The sequence below is a fragment of the Typopeltis vanoorti genome, chromosome 18, assembly GCF_054136105.1.
Source record: "Typopeltis vanoorti isolate ZY-2024b chromosome 18, IOZ_Tvanoo_1.0, whole genome shotgun sequence".
In the NCBI taxonomy this organism is placed as follows: Eukaryota; Metazoa; Arthropoda; class Arachnida; order Uropygi; family Thelyphonidae; genus Typopeltis; species Typopeltis vanoorti.
The window spans coordinates 11,413,078-11,429,136 of NC_143566.1; the positions used below are offsets into that span (position 1 = coordinate 11,413,078).

At 38.4% G+C, this 16,059-nt stretch overlaps 1 protein-coding gene across 3 annotated transcripts in view; it reads right to left on the reverse strand.

Annotated features, from left to right (window-relative positions):
- Opa1 (Opa1 mitochondrial dynamin like GTPase) overlaps window positions 1-16,059 on the reverse strand; it is a 712,584-nt gene that overhangs the window by 47,487 nt on the left and 649,038 nt on the right. For all 3 annotated transcript variants that reach the window (XM_090408405.1, XM_090408403.1, XM_090408406.1), the window contains one exon: window positions 5,924-6,017. In XM_090408405.1, coding sequence (XP_090264531.1) covers window positions 5,924-6,017 — 94 coding nt within the window. The remainder of the gene's footprint in view (window positions 1-5,923; window positions 6,018-16,059) is intronic.

Genomic DNA, 16,059 nt, shown 5'->3' on the forward strand with positions numbered 1-16,059 from the left:
AACATGGCACACTCAACTGCAACTAATGGAAGTTAAAATTTCACTCTAAGTTAAAATAAAATGCCTAATAATTAATAATCAATTTTTTTTTTCTATCATCTTATGCTGCAGAATACCAAGCTCTTGTCCTCTGGTGGACAATCTTATTTACTGTGAATAGCAAAAATAAGTCTCTTATTTCATTTTCTCGTAACTTCATTGAGATCTACGCTGAAATTAGTCATAATTTGTGTAAAAACAGATTTTGCAATAATGGAAAATGTGACCTAACAAATTCATTATGGATGTTTTTAACCACTTATTTTAAGGCTTACATTTCCCATGATTTGCATAAAAAGTACAGCAATGAATGAAAGTTTCATGGACAATCTAGCAACAATACTTGGTAATGAATCTTGATTTCATTTCCCACCACGATACATACAGACTAATGCTTATTAGTCAGTCACTGCATGTGGTAGGTTCCACATGGCAGAATATATAACATTACTGCAAACATGGGAGTAACAGTACAGTGCTTCTGCTTCATCAGTCATTTTCTTTTCCACTGCTGAATGAAGACCTCTCCCAGAGTCTGCCATTTAGTCCTATCTTCAGCTTTTCTTTGCCATTGAGTTCCAGCCTTTAATCTCATTTTCCCGCTGCCTCTTTAGTCTTCCTGTAGCTGTATTTCCATCTCTAGAATACTATTCAGAAATCAACTTTGTATATTTTTGAATGTTACTTCTTGCAATATGACCCACCCATTGCCATTTGGATCTTTTAATGGCTGTTATGTCTCTCATTCTAGTGTGAGGTCTGCCCCAAGTACTGCATTTTCTATCTAGAATGGTAATACCAAGTAATGATCTTTCCATTTTTGCTGAGTAATCCTCAACTTGGTCATTTTTTTGGTCAAAGTACATGTTCACTACCATATGTCATGAGCAGAAGTATACAACTGTCGAATATTTCTTTTTTAAGCCAGACTGGGATGTTTCCTTTGAGTGGTTCAGAGTGTTTTCCAAAAGCTGTACAACCAAATTGCATTCTACATTTCATTTCTTCTTCACAGCCTCCATCTACTGTGATCATTTGTCTTTGGTAAACATAGAAGGCTACTATATCAATTTCCTGGTGCTTCATTATACTGGCTTTTTGGTGAAGTATTTATTAAGCATTTCTGTTTTGAATTTGTTTATATTTAATCCTTTCTTTTTACTTTCTGCATTTAAATCATTGATCGTTTGTTGAAGTTCTACTGCAGAGTTTCCTAAAAGAACAATGTCATCAACAAATCATAGGTGATTTAGTTATTTCCCATTTACTATAATTCCTCTATTTTACCAATTCAGACTTTTAAAAATTTCTTCTAGGGTTGATGTAAATAATTTAGGTGAAATGGCATCTCCTTGACTAACTCACATTTTTTATAGGAAATTTAATATATATTTATTCCCGATTTTATAGATGCAGTTGAATTTATATATACAAAGTTTTTTTTTTTCAATCCCTTGATTTTTTAATAATAAAATAAATAATGAGTGAACACCTTTTATTCCATTACAGGGAGTAGGTGAAGTCTTTTAACCCTATCTAGCTTTTGGAGACTGAGTGGGCAGTTCAATCATCTTCACCAGTAGCTCATGACTATCCCTAATTATAAGCAGCAACTGATGAAGAGAGGAGCAAACAAGTGCTGCCATCTCTTGGTACCTAACCCTAACAGGATATGTTACTGTCTGAAGTCATGTGGGTTCTATGGTTGATTTTCTTGAGTATACAGGTCAAGTCTGTCAAAAAACCAGACTTCCTTTGAGGAAAAAACCTGCTTGCCTATGCAAGAGATCGACCTCTGTTGTGGATGTGGCACTTGCAGAGGATGCAGGCACCACTTCCACCTGAGCTACATAGGCCTTCTAGGACTTAAAATAGCTAATGTTGAGATTGAATCAAATGTCTTTTCAAAATCAATGAACATCAGATCTAAGGGTTTTTTGTATTCATTTGTCTTATTACATATATATGATCAATAGTTCTGCAGTTTCTTCTGAATCCTGCTTATCCTGGTGAATGACAAAAATCTAGTTTGTTTTGTATTCTGTTGCTAATGATTTTTGTAAAAATTCTGTATATTGTTGAAGGGAGACTCATAGGGCAATAATTTTGAATATCTTCCCTGTCTTCTGTTTTAAAAACTATAATAAGGATAGCATTATTCCAACTCTTTGGTACTCTCTTCTGTCTTAGACAGTGCACTATTCCTTTAAAGATGAGGTGGTTGATGAGAACAGTATTGTGTTATCATAATGGGAAGATCCTGGGAATGAACTGTGTACTGACTGTCAAGCTTTTCATTTCATATACCACTAGACATTTCAATTTTTGCTGCCATAACAGTTTTGCTTATCCTACCTCAACCATCATTTACAAAAGGGCAATAGATGCAAGGGACAATGCAAATGCATATCCAGTAGTATATTTAGTTGCTACACAGGCAACAGATTGAAGATTGGCTGTAGACTGACATTATCACCTTCTCCTCATTCTACCTTATGGATAAAATGAGGAGAGGGTGACATGATTCGAATGGTTGACACAAGTGAATTCTTTATTACTGCAGAAGATATTTTGTATACAGTAGGGGAAAGCTGGTGAAGAACAAGATTTATATGTTAATGATACTGGGTGAAGTTTAAATGTTGTATTCTTTTATTCTATCTTTGTAAGTTTTATCAGGAGGATGCTAACAGTAAAAGCTGAGCAACAGTTTTTTTTTTTTTGCATTTAAAGAGAGTAATACATTAAAGTGGTGAGTACAAAGCAGTGAAGTTTAAAGAATGGTTTAATGAGCATTATGTTTGATCATGATAATTTCAAACTTAATTTGTGTTATTAACAATTGACAATTGGACATAATTACTGAAAATTATGAAGAATTTTATACAAAATTATTGCGATCACTGAGACGTGGTTGACAGAAGGGATATAAAAACAGGAATAGAAGTCGCTGGGTATAGCATTTTTCGCCAGGATAGGAGGGGAAAGCGTGGTGGTGGGGTGCTGCTTATGATAAGTGATGACCTATGTCCTCTAAGAGTGGAGAATTTGGAAGGTAGTGAGACAAATGATTTTGAGAGCGTATGGTGTGAGGTGGAGGTAGGCAAGACAGGATATTTAGTGGGGTGTTGCTACAGACCCAGGAGCACAGAGGATGGGGACCAGGAGATGTTTAGACAGCTAAGTTTGGCAAGTGCAAGAAGAATGATTGTTATGGGAGATTTTAACTTCAGTAGTATAAATTGGAGAGAGGAAGATGCATGTAACAATAGGGGAATGGAATTTCTAGAATTCTTGAGGGACAAATGTCTTAGGCAACATGTAACAGAGGGAACAAGAGGTTCAAAAATTTTGGATTTGGTTATAGCATCAGAAGAGTTGATAATAACTGAGTTGACGTCTCTCCCACCAGTTGGAGAGAGTGACCATATGGTTTTGACTTGGAAAATGAATAGACATGCAGGAGTATCGAAGAGACGGGAACTTATGTGGAATTATAAGGCAGGTGATTATAATAGTCTTAGACGTCAACTTCGGGAAGTTTCATGGAGGGAGGAATTGGAAGGCCGGGATATCACCAGTGCGTGGGAAATTGTGAAAGAATATTTGTTATCAGCAATGGTAAGTTGTATACCACGAGTGAAGAAGAGGGCGCAATTTGGAGTAAAGTGGATGACAAACAATATTAAACAGGAATTGCATGCGAAAAAGAGGCTATGGAAGAGATATAAGGAGACAGGTGAAGAGATGCATGAGGAATATAAGACACAGGCCAGAAGAGTGACTCGTGTGGTAAGGAAAGCGAAACTGGAATATGAGAGGAGATTGGCCCTAAGATCCAAAGAAAATCCTAGGGAATTTTTTAGCTATGTGGCCAGTAGGAGGAGAAATGACTGTGGAAGAATGATATTGTGGGATAAAAATGGGAATAGAGTGACTGATGCAGAGGACATAGTGGAATTGTTCAATGAACACTTTATTGGAGTATTTCATCCTAGAGGAGTCAGTTTTAATGCTAGAGGGATAGGACTGGTACGAGGTCTGGAGGTACAGGAAGAGAGTGTGTTTCAGATACTGAGTACTCTGGATGTCAGTAAAGCTGTTGGACTGGATGGTATTTCGCCACGAGTTTTGAGAGAATGTGCTAGGGAATTGACAATACCTTTAACGTGGCTTTTCAATGAAAGTCTGGCTTTGGCAAAGGTGCCCAGGGAATGGAAGGAAGGTAAGATAGTGCCATTGCATAAGGGTGGTAACAGACTGGAAGTGTCTAATTATAGGCCAGTCTGTGTGTCATCAGTAGTTGTTAAGATCTTGGAGAAAGTAGTGAGGGACCGTGTACAGCATTGGGCAGATGAGGGTAATGTTATCTGTGAGAATCAACATGGATTTGTGAAAGGACGCTCTTGTTTTAGCAATATGCTAGCCTTTTATAATAAAGTTACAAGAGCATTAGATGAGGGAAAGGCATATACTGCAATTTTCTTAGACTTGGCGAAGGCATTTGACAGGGTGCCACATGATAAGCTGATATTTAAGTTGCAGCACATGGGTCTGGATGTCAGATTGGTCAACTGGATTCAGGATTGGCTGTCTGATAGGTATCAGAGAGTTGTGTATGGTGGAGCAGTTTCCAGGAGGCAGAGGGTTACAAGTGGGGTCCCACAGGGCTCAGTACTAGGACCTATATTGTTTAACCTTTATATCAATGACATAGGCAGTGGATTGCAGGGGGATATTCAGTTGTTTGCGGATGATGCGAAGCTTGGAAGGATTATTAGTAATAGTGCAGATGTGGTAGCCCTGCAAGAGGATTTAAATAAGCTAGATAGATGGGCAAATGAATGGGGGTGTCAGTTTAATGCAGCAAAATGTAAGGTCTTGAGGTTTGGGAAACATCGATGGGATGCTGCATACTCTATGGGAGGAGTTATACTGGAGGAAGTAGGGGAGACAAGAGATCTGGGGTTGATGATTGATAGAAACCTGAAGTTTAGGGGACATATTGCAAAGGTGGTGAAGGTAACACAGAGGATTGCTGCTATTATGAGAAGGACACTGACCTGCAGAGATAAGAGGGTTATCATTCCGTTGTATAAGTCTCTGATCAGACCACACTTGGACTATTGTTCTCAGATTTGGTCCCCAGGATTTGAAGGGGATAAACTAACTGTGGAAAGGATACAAAGACGGATGACAAAGATGGTTTCAGGACTGTACAAGGATAGTTATGAGGATCGGCTGAGAGAATGTGGACTGCAGAGTTTGGTGGATAGAAGAAGGAGAGGTGATATGACTGAGACTTTTAAACTGTTGAGAGGTGGTTACAGGGTTGACACTGGGGAGTTCTTTCGCTTGGTTGATCAGCGGGAAGGAGTGATGACAAGAGGCCATCCCTGGAAGTTACGAAAGGAAACTGTGAGCAAGAGGGTAAGGAGTGGTTTCTTTGTGTGGAGGGTGGTTGAGCCGTGGAATGCATTGCCTGATGGAGTGGTGGGAGCGAGAACGGTCAGTGGGTTTAAGGAGTGGTATGATAAACTTTGTGTTTCTCAGGGGGGGACTTCCCCTCGATGAGTCTTGACAGACTTTATGTCTTAGGTAGGACCTCCCTCGATGAGTCTTTTGACTCCTTGGAGGCCTGAATAATAATAATAATAATAATAATAATAATAAAACAGTGTTTGATGAGCCAATTATGATAATTTTAAGTTTAAATTGTTACCAAGAAGTATGAAATAATATCACTTTCAGAAAACCATAAAAGATTTTTAAAAAAATGACAGTATGCAATCAGGTTAATGTACACAGAAAATAAATCAGTTAAAAATGAAATCCCAGTATAGTTGTAATAAACTAAAGAATAACAAGGTAGATGATGACATACCCTCTCTGTTCATTATCTGTTGTCGTATAGCATTTGAAGTGCAATTCAACATTCTCTGTATTCTCCAAAAGAGCACTAAATCATTGCAGTCTACCTAATAATAATAAGGGGTGAATAATTTTAATGCACTGCTTATAAATTATCATTCATATGCCTTATATCATATTATCTAATTTCCTTATTAGCCCTGTGTTTTAAAATGGCATATCAAAATATATAAAATCAATACTATACTGAGATAGGTGGCACTAAAATCAAATTTAAACAGAATAATTTTTATTACTCTTCACTACTAAAAAAAAAAAAAAAAGATGTTTTTTACGTAGTATAGACCAGGAAAAGAAAAGAGTAGTTACCGAATGTATCACACACACAGAGAGAGAGAGAGAGAAAATTTTAAAATAGAAATAGTGGAGGATCTTTTCTTTATTGCTTGGTTCATATGCTCTTTTTAACAACCCATTTAAAAATTTAAAATTGTTTACTTAAATTTATTATCTTATTTTGAAATTTTGTGTAATTACAATACAGTGAATTCTGTTATCTAAATAGTTGAGAAGTGACATCTTCAAACAGCAGATTTTTCCATGCTTTAGACACCCTTAGAATGTTGTTTTCCCATGATAAGTGAATTTCATTATCACAAGTACATGAAGAATATCATTTAATAAAACCTCAGTTGATAATGCATACAGAAAAATTAAGCATACAAAAAAAATATATATATATATAAATCAATCAATAAATAAAATAAATAAAGACAACTGAACTGCTTTCTTGGTTTGAATATGAAATGCTAGTTTCTTAAAATTAATACTTATCACCTCAAACAAACAGGTACATATAAAGGAAATTGTTGTTACAATACAAATTTCATTTTAAAAAACAATCTCGATTTATAAATGCATACAGAAAAAAAAAAAAAAAAAAAAAAAAAAAGAGAGAGCTCCAGAACTGCACTTTAGTGTAAGTATGAAATGTCAGTTTCTTAAAATTAAGAATGCTTACTACCTCAAACCAACATACACATACAAAGGAAACTGAGGTGCAAAAACATCTGCTTCCATTTTCTTACATTTAGTGAAGTAACAGAAAACCAAATTTTGTACTATGAAATAGGAAGCTTTCTGCATTTTTTTTTTTTTTTTTTTTTTTTTTTTTTTTTTTTTTTTTTTTTAATGTTGGGCCCATATATGGGAGGTTGGCTGGTCAACCTATAGTACGTTAGTACCGTATATGGGTAGTGGGTTGGGAAAGGAGAAACTTATTTACATTTGATTTAAAAGCCTGTATGTTGTATTCCTTGCGAAATACATCAGGGGGAAGACTATTCCACAGTACCGCAGTAGCAGGGATGATGGAGAAGGAAAAGAAACTTGTTCTGTGGGTTTCAAGATGTACTGTAAAAGGATGTTGGGCAGCAGCTGTACGTGTTTCAAAGGGCTTAGTACAGAGTGGGGGAATGCTGTTTCGGATGAACATTTTCCATGGAAATATTTATAGAATATACAAATTGCAGAGACCAAGCATCTATGTGAAAGTGAGGGGAGTGAGTTGGTGAGAGATGGGTCATTTATCAATCTAATTGCTCTCCTCTGTATTGAGTCCAGCATTTTGAGGGAGCTTTCAGGAGCCCCACTTCAAATGTGAGAGCAGTATTCGATAGCTGAGAGGATTTGAGATTTATGTAATGTTAACAGCTGTTTAGAGGTGAAGTAGCATCTTGGGCAAAAGAGAAAACCTAGTTTATTGGAAGTTGAGGATGCAATGGTTGTGATTTGTTTATGCCAAGAGAGGCTTGGTGTCAGGGTAATTTCGAGAAGAGAGATCTCATCTTGTCTGGGAATTTGAGTGTTATCAAAAACAATGTTGGGTAAAAATGGTTCTTTTTTGTGAGAAATAAAACAGAATTAGGTTTCACCAACGTTGAAGTTGATGAGGTTATCTGAGCCCCATTGGAGGATTGCTTGGAGGTCAGAATTAAGGGCGGTGGTTGATGTTCTGTGGGCTGAAGTGAGTTGTGTAGAGTAGAGTTTGTCAAATGAGAGGGAAGAGTGTAATGTGCTGTCATCTGCAAAACTATGTATTGGGTTAGAGGTCAACTGAAGTAGGTTATTGATATATAGAAGGAAGAGGGTCGGTGAGAGGATATGGAGCCATCTACCATCACACATAGTGTTTGTCCAGACAGGAAGCTGGCAATCCATCTGAAGAAGTCCTGAGACAGTCCAATTGATGGGAGTTTGCTTAGTAAGCCTCATGTTGGAGGCTTAATGGATTTTTTTACAACACTCAAAAAGGATTAAAATAGAATTTAATACTTCCTATATTTCGTCCTAGTCACTAGGACATCTACAGGGATTACAAAAACAACTAATGTAACATGCAAACAAATATCATACAATATTAAGCCCAACCACGTGGGTGACACTAAAGTCCTATCTAGGTGGAGCACCCTCCAAGGGCGGTAGTAGGTGGCCTGGAATGTAAAGTGGGACCTCTGGTGATGAGTGTTTCCCAAATCTTAGGAAGCTTAATGCAACCGTATTTATTAAGATTTGGTTGGTTTCTGAGAGCTGCTGCTGCTGCTTCTAAGAAAAGTCTCTCTTTCTTGAATTTGTTGTGGTGGAGCATGGTGGTTTTCTTCCATGATACCCTGTGGGTGGTGTCCAAAACATGGTCAGCCAAGCCTGAATGACCATAGTTGTGTTTATGGTGTTTAGTTGTCTTTGGACAGACAGGCAGATCAGCATCCATCCGCCTGGAGGAACACAAGTCTTACATCTGTAAACACAACTATGGTGGTCATTCAGGCTTGGCTGATCATGTTTTGGACACCACCCACAGGGTATCATGGAAGAAAACCACCATGCGCCACCACAGCAAATTCAAGAAAGAGAGACATTTTTTAGAAGCAGCAGCAGCTCTCAGAAACCAACCAAATCTTAATAAATATGGTTGCATTAAGCTTCTGAAGATTTGGGAAACACTCATCACCAGAGGTCCCACCTTACATTCCAGGCCACCTACTACCGCCCTTGGAGGGCGCTCCTCTGGATAGGACTTTAGTGTCACCCACGTGGTTGGACTTAGTATTGTATGATATTTGTGTGCATGTTACATTAGTTGTTTTTGTAATCCCTGTAGATGTTCTAGTGACTAGGACGAAATATAGGAAGTATTAAATTCTATTTTAATCCTTTATGAGTATTGTAAAAAATCCATTAAGCCTCCAACATGATGTCCTCACAGCACTAAAGCCTCTACACACGAATTGCTTAGTAAGCCTTTGTGCCAGACCCGGTCAAAGGCTTTAGAGATATCAAGTGCAACTACTTGGGATTTGCCGAATTTCTCCATGCATTTGTCCAGCGATGAGTGATGTATGAGAATAGATCTCCTGTTGATCAGCTTCGACGAAATCCGTACTGGTGGTGGCTTAATAGTTGGGCACCTTCAAGGTAGAGTAGGAGTTGAGAGTTGATTTTCTCCATCACTTTAGATAGGACTGAAGTGAGTGAGACAGGGCAGTAGTTAGATAGCAGTGATTTGTCACCCTTTTTATGAATGGGTTCAATGTGGGCCAGTTTCCAGGCTTTGGGATATATAAATACCAGTGGAGTAAGAGTGTGTACAGACGGCATAGGATAGGAGTCAGTTCTATTGTGCAGACTTTCAGGACAATTGGAGGAATGCCATTAGGGCCAGGAGACTTTTTTATTTTTTTGTGTCTAATTTAGACAACAGGTTTATGATATCTTTTTGGCAAAAGGATACAGGGGGCATTGCATGTTGGGCAGTTGGAATGACTGGAGGGTATTTGCCATTGTCAGTTATGTGTGCATTGGAGGCAAAGTGTGAAGCCAGGAGGTTAGCTTTTTCTGTGGGTGATGTTGTAATTGAATATGGTGCTCAAATGACAGGTTGCTGGCAAATCATTGTATTTGTCAACTGATTTATTTAGCATATGGAAAAAATACAAGAAATTAATGAGCAAAATAATACACAGACTGAGAGTTCAGTTAACCGATCAATGGTATTATCTGGGAGTAAATGCAAGTTCCTGAGGGCTCCAGGGAAGGAGTGTGTGGGGCAGTCATCACTGATATGATGCATAGTCTGCAAAGTACCACACACATACAAAAAGGTGACTGAAAAATTCCCACACAGATGCAATAAGTGGACACAGTGGCCTTGTTTAGTCTTAAATCAGTTTAGCTGATTTAAGACCAAACTAAGGTCTCAAATCAGTTTAGCTGATTTAAGACCAAACTAAGGTCTCAAATCAGTTTAGCTCCAGAGATGTTGAAATAGATTGAATCCCAGAGGTTTGATAGTTGGATCTGTAACCAGGCACTTGGTTATAGTTCATTCTAATGTCTTCCCCACTGATGACTCTCATTGTTATGCTAAGCTGTGTGGCAACTTCAGCTCCAAACTGGTGAACAATACCCTACAAGAGAACCAGAGCCAGGGCTGCTATTCTAAGAGTCGAGGCATTACAATCCCAAGTTGTGCTCACTTGTTTATGTTGTTGTTCCTGGAAGATATCTTTCAATTATTTTTTTCCAAATGTTTTTATTTTTGTAAGTTAAACTACAGTTAAGTGTGAAAACCAAGGTAACAAGGGTTACTTTTATGGATTAGAGTTCTGTGGCAGAAGTTAATTTTAGTTTTCTATAAGCCTCATGGTTATTTAAGTGAAAAGCAGAAAAAACAGTTTTGCTGGGATTAGGAGATACTCCCTGGCTTTCAAAGTAATTTTGTAGTTAGTTCAAATTTTTGCTCAGTGTTTCCTCGAGGACTTGGAAGGTAATGTCTTGGGTGGCAGTAGCTATGTCATCAGCATAGACAAACTTTGGCTAATTGTTGGAGGGATATTGCTTGTGTACAAGTTGAAGAAAGTTGGGGTGAGGAAAGATCATTGTGGCAATCCATCCTGCAGGATAGATGTTCTGCTTTTTTGCAAATTCAGATGAACCTTTATTTTCCTATTGGAGAGCATTTGTTCTAGTTTTTTGGCAGTTGATTATTTTGGCTGCTTTATACAGCAAACCCTTCTTCCATACAATGTCATAAGCTGATGTTAGATCTATGAAGGTAATACCTATTTTTAAACCGTTTTGGAATCCAATGGGTTGTGAGAGTCAAGATCTGGTTGCAGCAGCTTCTGACAGGTCTTAACCTAGCCTATTCACTGGGGAAGATGGCTTCTATTTTTGGACAATCTCCTTTCAAAAAGTTTGCAAGGAGTACAGAGTAATGCTATAGGATAGTTATTAGGGTCAAGGCTTTATTATTATTTTTTTTGATTCATGCCAAAGTTTCGGAAGCCATTCATCAAAGAAATGGTAGGGTCGCAGATGCCCTTTCCACACAGAGTGAGTAAGGATCACAAACATCTATGTCCATGGCAGGATTTGAACCTGCAGCCTCTTGGCTGGAGAGTGGATGCGCTAATCACTTGGCCAACCAGGCCAGCAATTATTGTAACCAGGATTTTGCTTCTGGGCCAAGGTGAAGTAAGAAAGTCTAGAAGGATGCCATCAACCCAGGTGTTTTACCTGTTTGAGTTACTGGGCTGAAGTTTGCTGTAGATGTAAGACATGATAAGAAAACTTTTTTTGTAAAGATGATGGGTTTTCTTATTAGGTACCTGTCGGAATTTTGGGTTTAGCTTTTTGTGCTAAGATTTTTGCAATACTGTTAGGATTTACTTTTCCTTTAGTTCTGTTTAGGGCACTGGTGCCTCTCAGTTGATGGAGCAATGACTAAGCCTTGTGACTTGATCTGGTAAAGTTGCTTTTCTACCATCATCCATGGACCTTAAGAGGGCAGATGCCATGTCTGGACGGTTCTGTTGTTCATACTCTGCTAGAAGAATACTACTTTCAGCTGATCAGCATGGTGTGTTGATTTTTCTGAATCCTATTTGGATGTGTTTCTTACCAGATGTTATGAGAAGTTTAGTGAATCTTTCATAGTTATCAACTGTAGGTTGAATTATATTAATGTTGTTTTCAATGAATTCAATAAATTTTAGCCAGTTTGCTTTCCTGAGATCCTATTAGGATATTGGGAATCTGTTTATTCTGGGGATTATAAGTCCTACAGTAATTAGGGAGGATCTGTGCTAACTGTGGGGAAAAGGAGTACTTGATAGGAGTGGGATTTCTTCCAAATCAGTGGTGATAAAATATTGGTCAGCAGGAGTTGTCTATGATCTTCAAAAAGTGAGCTAAGCTATCTGAAGGTAAGCCAAACAAAAGTCATGAGAAGACTTCAGGAAGAATATATATATATATATATATATAAGAAAAATATCAAGAAAGTGAGAGAATGACCTGAATGCTATTGAAAAGACTCATAAATGGAGGTAAGAGAGTACTGTAAAAGGAATCGGAGAAGATAACAGTAACATGAAAACTGAAGATAAAAATATTCTAAATGTCTGGAGTAATTGCTTTGAAAGACTGCTAAACAAAACAAGTGTCAGAAAACACTCAACAGGAATGCATATCAGCAAAACATATCCATATATACTTGAAGTAGAAAAAGCCACAGAATGGAAATGAAATGTGGAAAGCTAGCTTGAGTAGATGATATTCGAACAGAAATGCTCATACATGGAGGTATAAAAGTTTTATGATGGCTGCACTACAAATTCTGGAGTAGAGTTCTATAGTACAATTTTTTAAAAAAAGGAAATAAAACTTCTTCTCCCTTCTATGTGTTAGGCCTGCTGGCCTGTTACAGAGCTATCTTTAGCTCTGTAACAGAGGAAAAACCCCAGATAAACTGGGGAGAAAAATCGTGCTGTCCATGCCCAAGACCGGCTAACCTGGCTATGTCTGAGAAAGATCCTTAAGCTCCTCATGTTGGCAATGGGAATCGAACCCAGGACACTCCTTTCCCAGGCAAATGGTTGTGAAGTGCATAGCCATTAGGCTAACAATGTGGATGTGGAAATAAAACTGAATGTGAGTATTACAGAGGTACTTTCCTACTGAGTGTTCCTGGTAAGATGTATGCAAGTATACTTGAGAAATGGCTAAGAAAAATTGTGAAAGGGAAGCTTGGTGAAGAACAAGCTGGAATCAGGTCAAAAGAAGAAGTTGTCAAGATCAGATTTTCACTTAAAGGCAAGTAGCTGAGAAATCTTTGGAATATAATAACAAGGATGTGTATTTAAGTTTCATAGATCTGGAAAAGCATACGACAAGGTGCCCAGAGGAAAGCTCTTCAAAATGCTAAAGTTAGATGCTGTACATAGGACATTATTATTACTATGCACAACTCCAAGGAGTCCTTAGACTCATCGAGGGAGACCCTAACATCATGGCAAGAACAACTATTCAACATTCACACAGTATCTATCATACTTCGCCTTGAACTCATTCACAGTCATGGCACCCACAACAGACTCTGGCAGCTTATTCCACTCATTCACCACTCTCCAAGTAAAACACCTAGCTGTAATGCCCTTGCTAACCAAACTCTTGCCCAATTTCCATGGATGGCAACTGGTCCTCCCACCACCAGTCCTGTTCTCAAAAATATCTTCTGAATTAATCGTATAGAAACCCTTCAGTAATTTGAATGTCTCAATCATATCATCCTTCTTCCACCTATCAACCAATTTCTACAACCCACAAATCTTCAAACTGTTCTCATAAGGTTCATTCCATAGACCTGCTATCATCTTGGTCACTCGTCTCTGGATCCTCTCCACCTCCTCTCCATCAAGAAGAAACCCTGGGACCCAAATCTGGGCACAATAGCCTAGATGGGGTCTTATCAAGGCTCGATACAGAGGAACAATAACTTGCTGGTCTCTGCTTGTCAAAATATTCTTCAGTAACTAAGTGGTTTAGCCACTTTTGTAATATGTCCCCTAAACTTGAACTCCCTATCCACCAACACTCCCAAATCCCTGGCCTCGTCAATCTCCTGGAGTACAGTTCCACCAATGTGGTATACTGCTGCTAATCTTTTCACCCCAAAATGCATAACCTTACATTTTGCCACATTAAATTAACATCCATTCTCCTTAGCCCAGTCCTCCAAACTATCCAAATCATCCTGCAAAATTTTGACATCCTGTGCATTCACTATTGCTCTATCCGACTTTGCATTCATCAGCAAAAAAATGCACAGTTCCTCTCAGATCCTTTCCTATATCATTAATGAACAAATTAAACAGTAGTGGTCCAAGAACAAAACCCTGTGGCACACCACTAGTCACAGGCCATGTTTTGGACTCTATTCCTGAATGAACTACTCTCTGATATCTCTCCATCAACCACCCTCCTATCCATCTCACCAACCCTATATCCATCCCCATATGCTGCAGTTTACTGATTAGAATTCTGTGTGGTATCCTATCAAAGGGCTTAGCAAGGTCCAGCAGAATCACTGTAAACGCATTACCCTTATCCAGTTCAGCCGTCACTGTGTTATAAAACGTGAGCAAGTTACTGAGGCATGATCTACCCTTCACAAAACCATGCTGTCTCCCATACAGTATCCCATTTTCATCTATCCATTCCTGTATTTTCCTCGACTACTTTCTCCAAGACGTTGAAAACGACTCCTGATATGCTGATCGGTTGGTAATTTACAACAGCAGTCTTGGAACCTCCTTTTATGCAGTGGAACTATTTTCCCCTGTTTCCACCACTCAGGACTAACCCAAACCTGAGACGCAAATTAAACAAAATGGTCAAGTGCACTGACAATTCTTAAGATGCTTCACGTACGACACGAGCTGGTATACCATCCAATCCCACAGATGTATTCACATTGAGGTTTTGTAACAGACTATTCACCTCCATTTCATTTACCACAATTCCCGTATAAGCTGTTGGTTCCTTCATTCTTTGCAAGAGTATATCACCACCTGGATGATATACTCTTGCAAAGTGCTCACTCAGTAATTCCACTATATCAACTGATTCGTTACCTCCCTACCATCGGCATTCTTTAAAATCATTATGCCGTATATCTTTTTTCTTTTACTTGCAACATATCAAACAAACTGTTTGGGATTCTCTTTAGCCTCCATGGCTAATTTTCTTTCATAATCTGCTTTTGCTTTTCTTACCACACTCGTTACCTTTCTGGCCTGCGTTTTATACTGTTCATGTGCCTGCAGGAAACCTTTCTCCTTAAATTCCCTCCACAGTTGTTTCTTTTTTTGCAGCTCAAGCTTAATGGTGTTATTCATCCATTTAATCCCTACTTGATTTAATTTACTATTCGGACTCTAGGTATACAGTCAGCCATTGCCTCCTGCAATCACTCCTTAACCACCTCCCATGCACTATCAACATCCAGCCCTTGCAGTTTTACCTGCCATGGCACTGAACCAAGCAATCTCCTAAGCTTGTCATACTTACCAGCCAGGTAATTCCACATGTACCCTGTCTTAATTGAAAATTCCACACATTTAGCCACATCCCAGGTCAAGATCCTATGATCACTCTCACCAATTGGTGGCAATGTGGTCATATTCATTACGGCCAAATTCTCGGATGCAATTACTAGGTCAAGCACTCTCTGATCCCTAGTATTTTCCATTACATGCTGTAGCAGATAGTTATCCCTTAATAACTGCATAAAATCCAATTCCTTCCTCCCATGTGTCCTCTCATCCTTCAAATCAATCTTACCATAGTTGAAATCCCCCATAATAATTACCCTCCTTCCACTCATTGCTTTTATCTTATGCATACTATCTCCACCATCTATTCCATCACCTGGTCTATAGCAGTACCCAACTGTATATTTTGTTCTGCTAGTCACAATCTCACACCAAACAGCCTCAAATGTGCTCTTTGCTCTATCTTGCAGTTCTACTTCTATTCTCCTTGGCTGCAGTTAATCAGTTATCATCAATAACACTCCTCCTCCCATTTTATTCTCTCTGTCCCTCCTGAACAACTATACCCGTCATATTCTATCCCACTAGCTATATCTATATATAGTTATATTGAGCAACACATAGTCTCTATTTGAGCTGTAGATCAGGAGTTATAGTTGAAGGAGGTACAGGCAGATGGTTTGGTATTATATCAGGTGTGAGTTGAGGATGTATATTATCTCAACAACTTTTCATTATCTACAGCACCTCCGTA